We start from the raw sequence: 16,371 nt of genomic DNA, 5'->3' as shown, positions 1-16,371 counted from the left end.
TAAAATAAATGATCATTTCAACAACGGGCTCTCAAATTTTCAAAAAAAATAACAATGGACTCTCGCGAGCCCATGTGAGCCCACTGGAAATACTGGCATTTATTTGAGGTATGACTGCACCTTAAGGGAGAAAAACGAGGGAAAACATTGGTGTAACTACAGGAACTCCCTGACTTACATAATACTCTACTTACGGAAATTCAATTTTACATAAGTTTTTGCCGGCCGGTGCAAATTTATAAAAAATCATGGAAACGTATTTGGCATCCCATAGGAATAAATGGAGGGATCTTGAAAATATAATGTGAACCCAATAACACTTTTTTTTTTTTTTTTTTTTTTTTTTTTTTTTGTAATTCGTTCCAAGGCTTTGGAAGTTGAAAATTTGGCTATATTACTAAGCTATTTATCACTCTAAAAGGTTATTTTTATAACAGAAATTGCACTACCCTTTCATCGTTATCATATGTTCCCATTATAAGAATCAATTTTGAATGCCTTTGTGATATTTTTCTAAAGCATGTTTCTGGAGGTCACGACCATAAAACAATGAAAACAATTTGCAGTTTCTAGTTTATTGGGCTTTTCTCTTAGGGCATCTAATTATAAATGGGCAGTAAATTCAATCCTATTGCATTTGCGATAATACAATTCTTTGAGTTTTTACGCTATTATGGTGAAATGTGTTCTCCTTCCCTGAAATCTTCGATCATATAAAAAACAAATTTTCAGAAACTTCTCTTGATTCCTATTTACATATTACAATGATGAAGGGAAAGCGACCAATGAAAAGTGCAAGTGGTGGTAGTGGCAGGAAACGAAACAAAATTGATTTAGAAATGAAGATGAAAATGATTAAGAAGTATGAAGGAGGACAAAGTTTGTCATCTATTGCAAGGGAATTAGGTCTCGCTGCTTCAACAGTGAATACTATTTTAAAGGACATTGTGCATATTTGGTCCTTGAGGTTGTCACAGACATTCTCTCAGATATGCCAGACAAGCTGCACTTGCTACCTGGGAGTCTAAAATGCTCATGGAACTGATATTCGGGTGACACTCAAGTCAAGCAGACCCAATTTCGGCGAAGTCCGGACGGTCTGTGACAGCCAAATCCTCTGCTTGCACCTTCACGATGGTGGGACTGTTAGTAATCCTGGGTATAACCTCCATGTACTTGTGCATTAATTATCAGTCATATTAATCAGTCCAAACTAGAGTTTGAACAGGCTAAGGGTAGAAAACTTGCTTCTTGCCCTAATGGTAGCCGAGCATTCTGGTCTCTTGCCAAAGCTATTGGCCGCAACTTTTGCCCATCTCTGCTCCCACCTGTTTCCAAACCAGATGGTTCTGCTGTCACTTCAGCCAAGGATAAAGCTGACCTGCTAGTATCCCATTTTTCTTCCAGCTCATATATTAATGATCTTGGTAAAACACCTCCCACCATTCCCAACACACTCCATTCAATGCTTCCTGTGGTCTTCCGTCAAAAGGATATCAGAAGGATTTTGATGAATCTTGATGCTAAGAAAGCTCCAGGCCCTGATGGTATTTCTCCACTTGTTCTCAAAACCTGTGCCCTGAACTTACTCATATTCTTTGCCGCCTTTTTTCACTTTCTTATTCCAAAGGCGTTTTTCCTTCTGCTTGGAAATTTGCTCATATCCAGCCAGTTTCTAAAAAGGGTGACAAATCCCTCCCATCCAATTATCGTCCCATTGCAATTACTTCTACTCTTTCTAAAGTAATGGAGAAATCAATTAACCGCCAACTCTTAAACTACCTAGAAACCTTCTGTTTGATCAACGACCGCCAGTATGGATTCTGTCAGTGTCGATTCACTGGTGATATTCTGGCATATGTTACCCATTTATGGACTAATTCAGTAGAAAGGTTTGGTGAACCACAAGTAGTTGCTCTTGACATCTCAAAGGCTTTTGATCGTGTTTGGCATAAAGGTCTTCAAAACAAGCTTCCATCTTATGGTTTGCCAACTGTTTTTAGTAATTGGTTATCCAATTTTCTCTCTGATCGCTCACTGAGAGTGATGGTAGATGGCTTTCTGTCTTCTAACTTCTCCACTAATGCCGGTGTCCCCCAAGGTACAGTTCTTTCCCCCACTCTTTTCCTTGTATATTAATGACCTTCTTCCATTGACTGGAAATCCTATCCATAGTTTTGCCGATGATAGCACATTGCATTCCACTTTCCATTTTGAGAAACCTTGTCCTGCTCAATCAGCTTCAACTTCTTGAAAATCTGCTACCAATTCCTTAAATGCTGATCTTCAGGTAATTCTCCAGTGGGGCAAAGACAACGCAGTTTTGGCCGTCTGTGTGGTGATTCCTAATAACGGGTTTCAGGCACTCCTCCAAGACAGCTGTGTAGGTTTCTGCATTCACCATTCTGTTAATTAACTTAATTCGCCTCACTCCTTTGCTTTTTATGCATCTCCAGACCATCTGACCGGCGGGAAACTTTACAGTCGTGTTATGCAGTTAGGATGGTATGCCTCCGATTTTTGTCTTCTGACATATCGCTTCCCATCCAAGCCATGCAGGTTGAATTTCAATTCATGAGAAAGATGACGGTATCTCATTGCTCTTTTGTCCATGAAACATGCATTTTAGCCCAAGCATGTTGCTTCTTCCTCATTTGTTGAGTCAACAAAGGCTTCTTCTTGGGCCAATAGGCATGTAGACCACATTCCGAAAGCTGTCTTTGGATAGTTTGTGCACTTGTTTCAACACCAGAAGCCATTTCAAAGTCCAGTTTTAGATCGGGAGCACTAGCATGGTGATTACGAAGGTATAGCTATTTCAAATATCGATCTTGGGAAGGCATAGTCACTCTCTTGTGGCCTGATCCAGGTCTTCGCTTCACATCACTGGTTTCATGCTTTAATTTCAGCACCTGGAATACTGATTACTGGTGGTAGCCTATTTTATCAGCAATAGCACAAGTAGAAAGCCCGTCCTGGGACAGAGCAACAGCTTTTTTTTTTTTTTCTTCTTTTCTTGGTGTCAACTGAACATATAGACCATGCTTACACCTCCACAAAAACAGGATACTAATGAGCGTGTATACCCTTCCAATGCAGTATTTATAGAAATGACTGATGCAATACCTTGCAATTACTGTCTGATGTGCAGTAGAAGCATTATCTGACACAGTAACCTTTGTTTTGTGACAAACAAAATGACTATAATCAAACAATATCTTATACTTTTCACTAAAAAAGTTACTTTTTTTAAGGTGATGCAGCTTTTTTGTCTGCCACTGTATAAGCTTGCGTTCTTGCATTATATGCCACTACCAATGCTAATTATGCTAGTTTACAAATTTAAGTTTGTTTACTGGGGTTTGAATTTCAATAGGTCCTACTGCTGTGATTTCAAATATGACTTAGATTTTTTCTATCACATCCAGATACATCACAATTTACGAAATAAAAAAGTATTGTTTTTTACGAAAGTATATAACCTTATTGTATTTAGTAACGACAAATTGATAGGATTACATTTTCATATATCAAAAAATACATAAATACTAACAAGTATTAATCAAAATTCTGAAACTTTCATTAATCAGACCTTCGTCTCTTTGTTTGAAAAGAACATTTAATCGTTTTTCTTTTATCTACAGTGTTAGGTTTCTCTCTTTTTAAATACCAGCAGTAGTCGGCCATCGTGCTTGTATTTCACCTTCCCTGGTACCTCTGCTCCATTTCCTTTATGTCCTGATGAAATCTCTTCCCTTGTTCTTCGCTCATCTGTGCAAGATTTTCCGGGGAAAAATCAAGATGGGCATGCAAAAAGTGAATTTTGATGCTCATCTTGCAACCTAAATTGCGAAGCTTTTCGAGCATATTTTGAACAATTTTCTCAATCCTGTGACTTATGATTTCCTAGAAAGTTTTCCATTATACTTTTAAAAGCAATCCAGGCTTCCCTTTCAATGTCAGTCATAGTAGTTTCAAACTGACCATCTAAAACCAATTTTCTAATTTGGGGACCAATGAAGATACCCTCCTTAAGTTTTGTGTCAGATAAACCAGGAAATTTACTGCAAAGGTACTTAAAGCAGTTGCCATCCTTATTTAATGCTTTAACAAATTGCTTCATTATGCCTAACTTGATATGCAGTGGAGGTAAAAGTATTTTATCTGGCTTCACCAAACTTTCGTGCACAATATTTTTTGACCCCCATGTAAGACTGTGCCTCAGAGGCCATTGTGTCTTTGTCCAATGCAGAGCTTTAGCTCTGCTATCCCATTCACAAATAGATAGTTGCCATTCGTGATCTTGATATTTAATTTTCTTCAGAAGCAGCTTTAGATTGCCATAAGTTTCTTTTAAGTAGACTGAATGAGCAACTGGCACAGATGTGTACTTATCTCCATTATACAAGAGAACACCTTTTAAACTAGTCTTAGAAGAGTCTATAAATAGTCTCCATTCACTAGGAACATATGATGGAGTTCCTAAGGCACTTATTAAACCAGCGGTATCATATCACTGCAATATACGAGAGGACCTTCTTGTGAAAAATACTGTATAAACTCCCTTTCATGATTTCTGTACCAGGAAAATTATGTACCTGGAGCAAGTAAGTTTTTCGCTTGAAGTCTGGATCCCAGAATTTCAGCAGCATACTTTGGAAGACCTAAGTCCCTTACTAAATTGTTCAGTTCGACTTGCGTGAATTGCTGTGGCATTAAAATATTTACTGGTTGATAATATTCCTCTTCACTAACCTCTGTAGCTTCAGTGGAAGATGATGTGGACTCCAAAGTTTCTGGTGGAGGTTTTACAGGCACATCAGGTCCATGTGGAACCGGTCTTATGGCTGACGGTAGATCTGGATATTTGATGTCCTTTTTATTTTTTGAATTGTAACCTTTAACGTCACATACACAAAAGTAACATTTGGCATGGCTTACTGGCTTGCACCACACCATAGGAATAGCAAATGGCAAGCACACCTTTTTTCCTTGACTCCATTTTCTAAGATGTTCGACACATGTATAGCATACTTTATGCGGTGCCCACGATTTATCCTGATCGCCTAGTTTTATGCCAAAGTATGCATAATATGATTTTTTTACAAAATCAGTAATATTTCGCCTCTGCTTTACAGGAACAAAACAACCACATATGTAACAAAATATGTCGGGACTGTTTATACACTTTCTGGTTGCCATACTAAAAGAAAACTAACGCATAACTAGAGCTCACGATGGTTTTTACAGGAGTACTGTGACCGCATAAGGGATGTTCCACTTATATAGGCTCTGTGGTTAAGTGGACTGTACAAACAAGTGAGTGCATGTTCAGCCAAGTTTAACCCGTAACTACACACAGGCGTCTCCCAGACTCCACTCAGAAAATAAAATTCTGGGAATCACAGATGGGCCAGAAGAGCGGGGTGGGGGGCCATCTACTTTCCTGGGTCAAGGTCAGTGCTACCTGGGTGCCACCTTGCAGTGTGTGTGTGTGTAGTTACATGTTAAACATGCGCAGTCTGTTGTATTTGAGGCAAATATTTGATACTGATTATGAATATAGGGGTATAAAACTTGTAAACCATTGCAGAAACTATAGTTATGTACACATTTGCATATAATACCTAGGTAATATTTTGTTAATGAATTGTGAAAAATCTTTACATGATAGAAACAAACGGACTTCGGTTTAGTAATCAGTAAACATGCATAAATAACTGCCACATAGTTTTACTCAAACCCCAGATACACTGTAAACCATTATTATTATTAAGTTGAATAATAATTCGTATAACTTGTTTAGTTTTTAGTATTGTCGTAATACTGAAGTAGTTTTATTTTCTCTTATATGTAGCACATCCAAGGGGCATCTGCAGCTGATTACAATCAGATATATGAGTCAGTTAACCATTGCCATTTATATCTGGTCTTAACTAATAAACTGGAATTTACTTATCCTATAAAGCCAAATTTGAATGCACCTTTGAATAAATTGTTCCTTAATTGGCCTGGCCATTGAGATTACTGATTTTTGGGAAAAACTAGAATACTACATCAGAGTGAGGCCAGTGGAGCCAGTTTTAACCACTAAATAGCAATTTGTTGAAGGAGAAATGCTGTCAAATTCCACTTTACTTTGCTGGAAAGTGGAATTTGACAGCTGGAAATCTCTTACAAAAGATTGGTAATCAGTAATTTGGCACGAATTGTTTGTTCTGGCCAAAGATAAATATAAATTTGTTTAATACTACTTATGAAATAGCCCAAATAAGATTAGATGGTTTTGAACAGTAATTGCATAATAGAAATGGAATATGTTTAAAATGTCAAAAATGTTTTGAGAGATGTAACGACACAAATCAATTCATTTCTGAAGGAATAAATGATGAACATATACTTCATGGCATCTCTGAGTAAATTCTTTAAACTATATAGATTTTATTGGTCACTGGGTACTGGGATCATTAAATATTTCATAGAGGAATGGATTAAATACTTTTTCTGGAATTTTCTGCATGTCCCATTTTTACTCCACAATTGCTTAAAAACAGCTAAAAATATCCAAATTCAACTTTATACAATATTTAGTATTACTAATGGTAAACAATGCAAGTTTATAAATTAACCCAGAAAAAAAAAAACAAAAAAACTACCACCTCATCTGTTCATCCCACTCTAATGATTTGTCTAATGCTTCCTTAAATTTAGACTATCCAGTTCCACAATACCATATGGAAGTTTGTTCCAACAATTTGTCTTCAAATTCCAAAATAGAAGTAATTTTCAACAGTCATCTTTTAATAAATAGCATTGCTTCTCACTATATGGTCTTCTTGATAATTTCCTTCATGTAGAAAAGAACTGAATAATGAGCCTAAAACAGTGAACTGTATGAACTCAATATTTCAATGAACTATATTGAACTCAATTTTCCTACAATTTTTTTTTTAAAATTCTCTGAATTTTTAAAACAAAGCATATATTGAAAAAGTTTTTATTCTTAAACTTTTAAAAATATTTTTGCACTACATATGTTTAATTATCTATTGTGATTTTTAATCCCGATTCAATGTATATTAAACCAGGATTAAAAATCCATTTTATTTACACAAATCTACAGTGCAATAAAATACTGTCATTATGAGAGTGACTTACAGACAGAATTGCAATATGTAACTAATGCTTTCTTAAAAAGGAAATACTCACATAGTCTCATTCAAAATACCATACATGAAACAAGAAATAAATTACAAAATCACCTATCAATAAAAAAAAAAAAAAAAAAAAAAATTGTTTCAAACACAAAAATAATCCTCCTGTATCGTAGTCAATTAGCTAGACAATGCAAAAATTAATTTTTCAGCACCGACCTCACTAGTATTTTCTTCTTAATTCAAAGTCAACAAGGATGACATTGAATTAAGCAGCACTACAGTTAAAAAATTAATCAGCAGCACTACAGTTAAAAATTAATACAGGTCAGCTGACATACACAATACCATACAACTGAATTCAGCCAATACATCCATATCCACTCATCATCCTCAACCAAAAATTGATTTAGCAATAACACTAATTAAATTACCTTCCAATTATAAATTAACCACTTTTGAAGCACTTCCATAAAATGGTTCAAATAAAACAGGCAGTGTTTAGTTCTTAATGCCAAACTCCTCACAATATTTTTGGCAGCATGGAATTTCAATAACATGAAATTTCCAGTGCATGTGATTGAATTGTACCACAGCAACAATTTAATTATGTAAATACTCTCCTTCCTTCCTTACCTTCATGAACCAGTTGATGATATTTCAGAAGTTCCCCATTCGGATTCTTGGTTCAACAGTGATTTCATACAGCGAAACCCATGTGACAAGCACTGAGAAAGGTCCACTTTCCTCTGTGCAGTTTAATTTTAACCAGTTTTTAATATCCACAACACACGTTTTTAATTAATCTCATCCATTAACATGTAAGCAGTTGAGTGATAAGTTCCGATAATTTTAGGTTTCCAATCTTTTAAATGTCCTAGTTTAATGCTAATTTAGAAAGATCCGCCTTTCTGTCTGAACTGCCATGCTCAAGTAACAGTCCAGCATATCACAGTTGACTGCCCTCTCTATAATGGAGTATGGCAAACCACTTACTTATCAGCTATGCAGCCCAAATCACACCTACTTTACAACAAATTTTAGATAACAGGTCTGACATTGATGCAGTTTTCACTTTTCTAAAAATGCTACAACAGAATATAGTGTTTAAATCCCATGGATTACACATCTCACTTTTAATGACACCTGGTAACTCTACCATTGTTTGGCATATAATGGCCTTTAGCTGCCGTTGCGCTGTAAAACCTCGAACAACAACATGCTAATTTAGAAGAAAAATTATTCAAAATAATAATGAAAAAATTTTATATTATTTTTTCTTCTATCCACTATACTGTGAAGATAATAAATACATTAACGTGCCCAGTTTTAAGTCATTTACTGCATATGTTCTAAACATTTCCATGATATGAAGGATTCATATATAATAGATGGTGTGACTTAGGCATACACTAGCTAAAGCGTTTTAAGATATAACATTGCTTCATTTGAAATATATAATGAAAATTATGCAATAGAGTTAAAACTCTTAAATGTCCAAAGCTAGTTGTTCACTCCAGATATTAGATGTTTATTTGATTATAAATGTGATTCTGGTAGTCACTGTTAAATTAGCTTTTTAATCTCATAAGAAAGTATTGGACCAATGAAACTGAAGTTAGCATTTTCATATTGTAAAAGCCCAAATTTTTAAATTAACATGTCAAAGTCAACCAATGAATCTTTTTCTGAATTTGAAAATGTGTTTCATTCAGTGCCTTTTTTGTTAGTAATGCTTTTGTCAGTGTTATTACAATACATTATTTTGAAACCTGCCGTTTCAGACTTGTCTGCTGGGAAGCCCTACAGCCATTAGAACAAACTCTGTTCATTAAAAATGCTTTAATTTTTGTTTTTTGATTCGAGGGTGCAGTTGTTCTCAGAACCTGTTTTTTAACTGTTTTCTGCCAGAATTGCTGCTCTCTTTTTACTAACTTAGTATTTTATTCCAGGAGAGGAGAACAGCAGTCATCTTAATCATAATGTTGTGTTTGTTGCACTGCTTGGTTAGAAAGGTTTTTAAAAAATTTGACTAAAAGTACATTACTTAATGAAGAAGTTTAAGTTTTAGATAAGAATGCACACAGATTTTACAATCTTATTTAAATAATGCCCTTAATTACAGATTAATGGTACAATCAGGGTTGTACTTGGTAAGGTGCAATCTGCTACTTTAGTATCATAATATTCCAATGTTCAAAATAAAAATAAACAAAAACAGAAGCTGTACTCACCTTGAGCAGTGTGAATGCATAAATCCCCCACCCAAGGAGGTGCACATCTACCAAAGCATGAATTCCACTGTTACAATAAACAAATACAATTAATTAAGGACAGGGAACTCAGAAGTACTCTTCAAGTGGAACCTCTGAAAAGGATCATATTTCAGTCATTGGATGCTATGCAGCAAAATGTCAACAGATATCTCGGTACTATCCAAACACAGAACAAATGAACTGAAATAATGAAATATATAATGCTGCTCCTTCTGTAGGGTAAATAAGCAAAATGTAAATTTAAACATCAGCCCAGCCAAATGATAGATCTAAACCAAATTCAGTTTCTTCTCTTTATTTAATTGTATTTATTTATTTATAATGAATGTAGTATAATGAAAAAAATAAATGCTTCAATGAGTAGGTTGCCTGCCTCTTGGGTGGGGAGTTGTGCATTTGCACTGCTGCAGGTAAATATTTTATTTATTTATTTTTTTACACTATGTTATTTTGAACATAAGGGGATATCTTGGAACTGAGGTAGCTGAATCGTAGTTTGCCAAGTACAACTCTGACTTTTTTTTTGTATTTTTCTTATTATAGTGTTCTCTCTTCCATCATAGTTCTGAAGACATGATCATGTTTGTGTGTTTATTTTTTTAATAATGATTGATGATAATATTTATTCAACAGTAGGCAACATGAAAAACTTAATGTAAGAGTAAAAATTGTAATAAAATAAATATATCTTGTTAAAAAACCCAAAGTTTTTGTATACAGTGAAGTATGCTTGCAGATATAGGATTAGGGTTTCCAAAAACTTAAATAGGAATTGATGGACCAGAAATCAGTTCTCTGTCCATTCATTTATTCAGAAACTGGTCATTTAATAACTTCAACCAAAATGTTCAAAGTGGGATGGTGCATGATATTGCTGGAAAATGTATGTCTGAAGCTATGGAAAAGTGTAATTTTCTTTCATATACATAGTACTGTTTGTTTTCGATCTCAAGAAAAACAGTCTTATTATTATTAGCCATATGGTGCAAGGAAGCCTGAAGCTTATGCTGCACCAGCCAAAAAAAATTCCCAAGTTATCCTGAGAGAGAGAGAGAGAGAGAGAGAGAGAGAGAAGAATGATGATATCCAGCTCAGGACCCTGGATGTGCCAAGCCCATGCTCACCAGATGTGAGCCCCTGTCTTATTGCCGTTCATGATTGTGATTGCAATCCACACAACTTTGGACCATCTCTTTCATGATTAGGTATTTGTCTAGTGGACTACAGCCCAAATATGAGAGTTTGCCTATTTACAATCTCTAACATGTGGAACAGTTACTCAGAAAATAGTTTTGTTTATATAATCATTTTGCATTTTCTCACATCATTGTTGGGCAAGATTTATTCAAAATAATGAGCAAGAGTAAAAAATGGTTTTTTTATTCATAACTTACAGATATAGTTTTATTTGTAGTCTTATTCAAAATAATTGTTTTACTGGGCATGAATTTTCCAGTTACAACTTGAAGGAAATGGTGTGTGTGTGTGTGTGTGTGTGTGTGTGTGTGTGTGTGTGTGTGTGTGTGTGTGTGTGTGTGTGTGTGTGTGTGTGTGTGTGTGTGTGTATGTGTGTGTGTGTGTCCCAATCGTTTGTTTATAGTTTTGATGGTCAACTTTCTTGACTAAATCTATCCTCATTTTTTTTAGTACATAAATAACACTAATATGTTGATGCATATAATCCATCCTCTGTGGCGCCTCCGTAGCCAGGTGGGCAGGAGCAGCAGTGCGTAGCACACGCTTCTTGATTAGACCGGGGTTCGAGCCCGTGACCACCAAATACGGAGGATGCGGAAAGGTCAGGGAATGACCACCACATATCCCCTGAGCAATATGGCCTTAGTTGCTAATGCTCCTAAAAAAAAAAACCATCCTCTGTAAATTTGCCTTTAGCATAACCCCTTTCTCAAAAATTGTCAGTAAGTTTATGTGATTTAGGCTGTGGGTCATGGAAGCAAAGGAGAAAAGTCTTCCAACAGTAGAAGAAGATAGTGATATATTGTACTTAATAAAAACATATGTATTTTTTTGTTTCTGGATATTTTTCAATGTTAGTAATTCCTGAGCTTTATCACAAAACAAGTAGTCAACGAAGAAAGAAAACAATATTCTTCACTATAAGAATAAACATTTAACTGAAGACTTCAGTTAAACCATGTAGTATGTGCCATGTACTAAATAGTATTAGGAGAATAGGCTACAAGAAATGGTGTATAATAATTTATTTGAAGTTCAAATAAATATAATGAATAATAAAGGTTTGATGTAGCTGAGTGTTCAGGAGTGCGAGTGCAGTAGCACACATTCTTTGAGTGGACTGGGGTTCAAGCCTATGACTACTAAATACAATTAGCATTTGTATTGATGGATTTATTGTAAACTCTACTGACTTGGTGGTGGTGCCGGAGTATAAACAAGAACATTTTTTTTTTAATAAGGAATAATTTTTATTTGAATAAAAATGTATTTGAATCATGCCCAGCTCTTACATATCTTACAATTAAACCATGTAGTATGTGCCATGTACTAAATGGTATTAGGAGAATAGGCTACAAGAAATGGTGTATAATAATTTATTCAGAGTTCAAATAAAAATAATAAATAAGTATAAGTAATGAATAATAAATATCTGTATTCTTTTACACATATACAATCTATTAAATGTATATAGAAATTCATAGTTCTAACCACCAGCAGCATCTGACATGTGGCTTCATGTCCATTCATTTCATGTTTAAAAAGAAATTCATGTGTTATGCATATGGAGGAATATTATTTTTCATATTTATTCTATCACTTTGCAACTAAGAGTAAACAGCATAATATATCTATACATACTTAATGTCTTAAGTATACAGGAAAAAGATCTATACTTTATAGATATTTTTCCTGTTAGTGTTTTGCAGAAAGTAAAAGTGGCTTAAAATATTAATTTTTGGATGGTATTTTACTCTCAGCAAAAGTTTACTGATTAGAAGTTTATAGTTAATAATCTAATTCCCACATCTAATATGATGCCAGCAAGTAATTCTTTTAATTACATTTAATGTTTCATCAATCATTTAAAAAATATTTTAACATTATATTTAAAATCTGTTTCTTTCTTCTCAAAACTTAGATTCATATATTTTATGGAAAAAGAAGTAATGCTGAACTTTTTATCAACAGTGGATTTGTTTATCCAGAAAATGAAAATGACTGTCTGACTTTAAAACTTGGTAATTATTATCATCATTATTTTGATTTTATAGTGGATAGCTATTAACAAAATGTAATTTTGAGTATTAATTTTTTATCTCTCTCTCTCTCTAGTTTAGCATTAGTTGTAGCATTATCTAAAATCAACTTATTTTTCCATTCATCTCTGCTCTGAACAGCGGTTTTTGCAATAAACGAAAAAAATTTTTTTTTCCTTTTAGGAAATCACTTTCCTAAAATAAATATTCTGGTGACAGAACTGAAACAGAAGCAACCCTAATGTGGTTGCTTCTAGAGAAGCAACCATATTAGGGCTTGTTTTCTAGTTATTGTTCAACATCACCAAATAACAGTCCTTGTGCTATAAGCTGATGATTTCTGTAATAGTATTAGTAGTGGCAGGTGCCACTACTAATACTATTAGTAGTATATAATACCATTATCTATATAATATCGGTGTAAATACACCATAGTTAACCCATAGATTTGAGCTACGATTGTAGCGTAGAAGGCATCGTTTTAATTGTATCTCATAATGTGGTTGCCTTCACAACAAGATAGCTACTATTGAATTACTTCAAATAAATAATGCTTCTCTAGTAGAGAAGGCTACTGTTATTTATTTTCAGCGGTACCACCACCCAGACGATCGTTTCGAAGCTGTTTGGCTTCGTCATCAGTGGGCAGGCAGGTACCCAGGTAATACAACAAGCCATCTCAGTTGTGAAGTTATATCTACATTATGAGAGATGCCAAAAGGGTGTGGTGGTAATGTATTTGGAAAATTAAATGCACTAGGCATAATCCTTATGGGTTTTGATAATTAACTATATAATATCGGTGTAAATACACCATAGTTAACCCATAGATTTGAGCTACGATTGTAGCGTAGAAGGCATCGTTTTAATTGTATCTCATAATGTGGTTGCCTTCACAACAAGATAGCTACTATTGAATTACTTCAAATAAATAACGCTTCTCTAGTAGAGAAGGCTACTGTTATTTATTTTCAGCGGTACCACCACCCAGAAGTAACTTCGCAACTGAGATGGCTTGTTGTATTACCTGGGTACCTGCCCGCCCACTGATGACGAAGCCAAACAGCTTCGAAACGATCGTCTGGGTGGTGGTACTGCTGAAAATAAATAACAGTAGCCTTCTCTACTAGAGAAGCGTTATTTATTTGAAGTAATTCAATAGTAGCTATCTTGTTGTGAAGGCAACCACATTATGAGATACAATTAAAACGATGCCTTCTACGCTACAATCGTAGCTCAAATCTATGGGTTAACTATGGTGTATTTACACCGATATTATATAGTTAATTATCAAAACCCATAAGGATTATGCCTAGTGCATTTAATTTTCCAACTAATACTATTATATACCCTGATGTGTATTATCAAGTACAGTAAAGATGTCATCGTCATATAGTTTGCTCGTTCAAAATAAAGCCTTCACTTCAAATCAGGTCTCTTGCTGGTTACATCACTTCCAAATGCTGTAGTATGCAGAACTGAAGGGTGGTTTTTTTTTTTTTTTGCAAAAGTAGCCTTTTGTATTCTTGACTAATCTTGTTGCTCTTGTCTGCATCTGTCAAAGAGATCCACATCGTCCTTCTTAAAACGAGGCTTCTAGACAAGCATACAGCACCCAAAATGTTGCCTGACCATTGCTTTATACAATGAGATAATCACCTTATCCCTGCTGGAAAATTCCTATATGTTATTAACAAAACACCATGAGCTGTCCTGGCATCCTATGTACACTACTCAGAGAACTTCATGTCTGACTGCATGGTACCCCCACTTCTATCTCATTTTCCACTAAACTGTGTGTGTGTGTGTGTGTGTGTGTGTGTGTGTGTGTGTGTGTGTGTGTGTGTGTGTGTGTGTGTGTGTACCACACAGCTGGTATGTTATTCTGGGATTACTGCTTACCCATGTCCAGTACCTTACATTTGTCAATGTTATACTTCAATTGCCACTTCTAAGCCCATTTGCCTAACTTTTCTAATTATTGTTGCAGTAGCATACTCTTATTACTGCCATTAACCATCCTGCCAACCTCTGTATCAACCTCTATATTTGCAAACTTAGACAAAAAAGTTTGATATGTTTTCACCAATATTGTTAAATACTGAAAATGGCGAGGAGCACATCTCTGATAGTGAGTCCAAGAAAAGTAATGCCCATTTATCAGATTGATCAGACAAGATCTCCCCTTTACAAATTCATGCTGTGATTTATGTATGACTCCATCCCTGCCATGTCCAGTACCTTATATTTATAAGGTACTGGATATGGCAGGAATGGAGTTATACATAAATCATAAAGTTGGCAAGCTAGCTTTTGGAAATTGGACATTTTTTTTTTTAATGCAGATCACCTTTATGCTGTAAGAAACTGTTATGTGAAAAGAACACATTTTAAGAATTTCCATACTTGTTTTCATGCAAGTTATTGTATGTAAGTTACTGTATATAGGTCTGGATGCCTCATTTTAAGGAGAATGTAGTGCTGTTGGAACGAGTACAGAGAAGGGCAACAAGATTAGTAAATGGAACAAAGAGTTGCTCTTACGAAGAAAGCTTAAGTTTTGCATGCAGTGTCTTGGGACTAGGCACCTGCAAGGTGGTCTGATTGAGGCATATAAAGCCTTGAATGGTTTGAGCATGCTCAATGCTGATGGGATTCTTCCTCTTGCTTAGAATATCGCCTGAGGGCACAAATTCAAATTGAGGAAAGACAGTTGTATGAGAGATGTGTGGAAGTTTGCCTTTAGCCAGCGGGTGGTTGATTGCTGGAACAAACTTCCATCTGTCGTGGAAGTTGATAGCTTAAACAGATTCAAGGCAGAACTGGACAAACATTTGGAGCGAGTGGATGGGCGAAATGAAAAGGATCTGTGTGTTATTTATTTTATATATTTTTTAATTCTATATAAGCTTGCTTTCTTGCATCATGTGCCCTTGCTAATGCTAAGTTAGGTTTAATTATGCAAGTCAGGTTCAGACTCCATTAATTATGACAATACAGAAATTTTAAAAAGATTGGAAATACATATAATTTAATTTCTGTTACTTCTGTACTATTTAAAGTTATACCTATGTGTTAGGACAGTGGTTCCAAAACTACTATGATCTACGGACCCTTAAAAAAAATCAAAGTTTGTGGTCCTCTATATATATATATATATATATATGTATGAACATTGGGTTTTCTGGAAAGAAAATTCAAAGTTTTATGTTTAAACAAGTCAATTTTATTCTTATTTTTATATAAACATACAAAGGGTACTAGGAAAGTTTTGCAATATGATGCAACAATGAATCACAGGAAGCTGCTTGTTGCTGCATGTTGAGACATGTTCATACGTGCATAGTAGCCGCCGCGCCAAGTCGATGGGCTCAGTTATTCATTAGTAGTGAGAGTGTAAAGTGCTTGCGATGGCATCGTGGTCACGAAATGAGATAAGGACAGTTTTGCGGTATAATTTTGTGCGTGGTTTAACCATAGACCAGTGCTTAGAAGAAATGACTCTTGCACTAGATGATGATTGTCCACATCGTACAACGATATTCAGGTGGTATAGAGAATTCCAAAGGGGAAATTTCACTCTGGAGGATTCTGAGAGGCCGGGAAGGCCACGAACGTCAGTTACGGAGGAAAACGTTACTGCTGTGAGGAAAATGCTTGACGAAAACAGGCGAGTGACCTACCAACAGATAGAGGATACTTTGG

General features: G+C 35.1%; 1 protein-coding gene across 5 annotated transcripts in view; it reads left to right on the top strand.

Moving 5' to 3' along the window:
* Positions 1–16,371, top strand: part of Setd3 (SET domain containing 3) — a 397,353-nt gene that overhangs the window by 280,114 nt on the left and 100,868 nt on the right. For all 5 annotated transcript variants that reach the window (XM_090370760.1, XM_090370761.1, XM_090370757.1 and 2 more), the window contains exon 12: positions 12,549–12,648. In XM_090370760.1, coding sequence (XP_090226886.1) covers positions 12,549–12,648 — 100 coding nt within the window. The remainder of the gene's footprint in view (positions 1–12,548; positions 12,649–16,371) is intronic.

Source organism: Mastigoproctus giganteus, chromosome 3, assembly GCF_048544385.1.
Source record: "Mastigoproctus giganteus isolate SK-2022 chromosome 3, ASM4854438v1, whole genome shotgun sequence".
Taxonomy (NCBI): Eukaryota; Metazoa; Arthropoda; class Arachnida; order Uropygi; family Thelyphonidae; genus Mastigoproctus; species Mastigoproctus giganteus.
The sequence above is the reverse complement of the archived record's forward strand: the minus strand, read 5'-3'. Positions and strand labels throughout refer to the sequence as shown.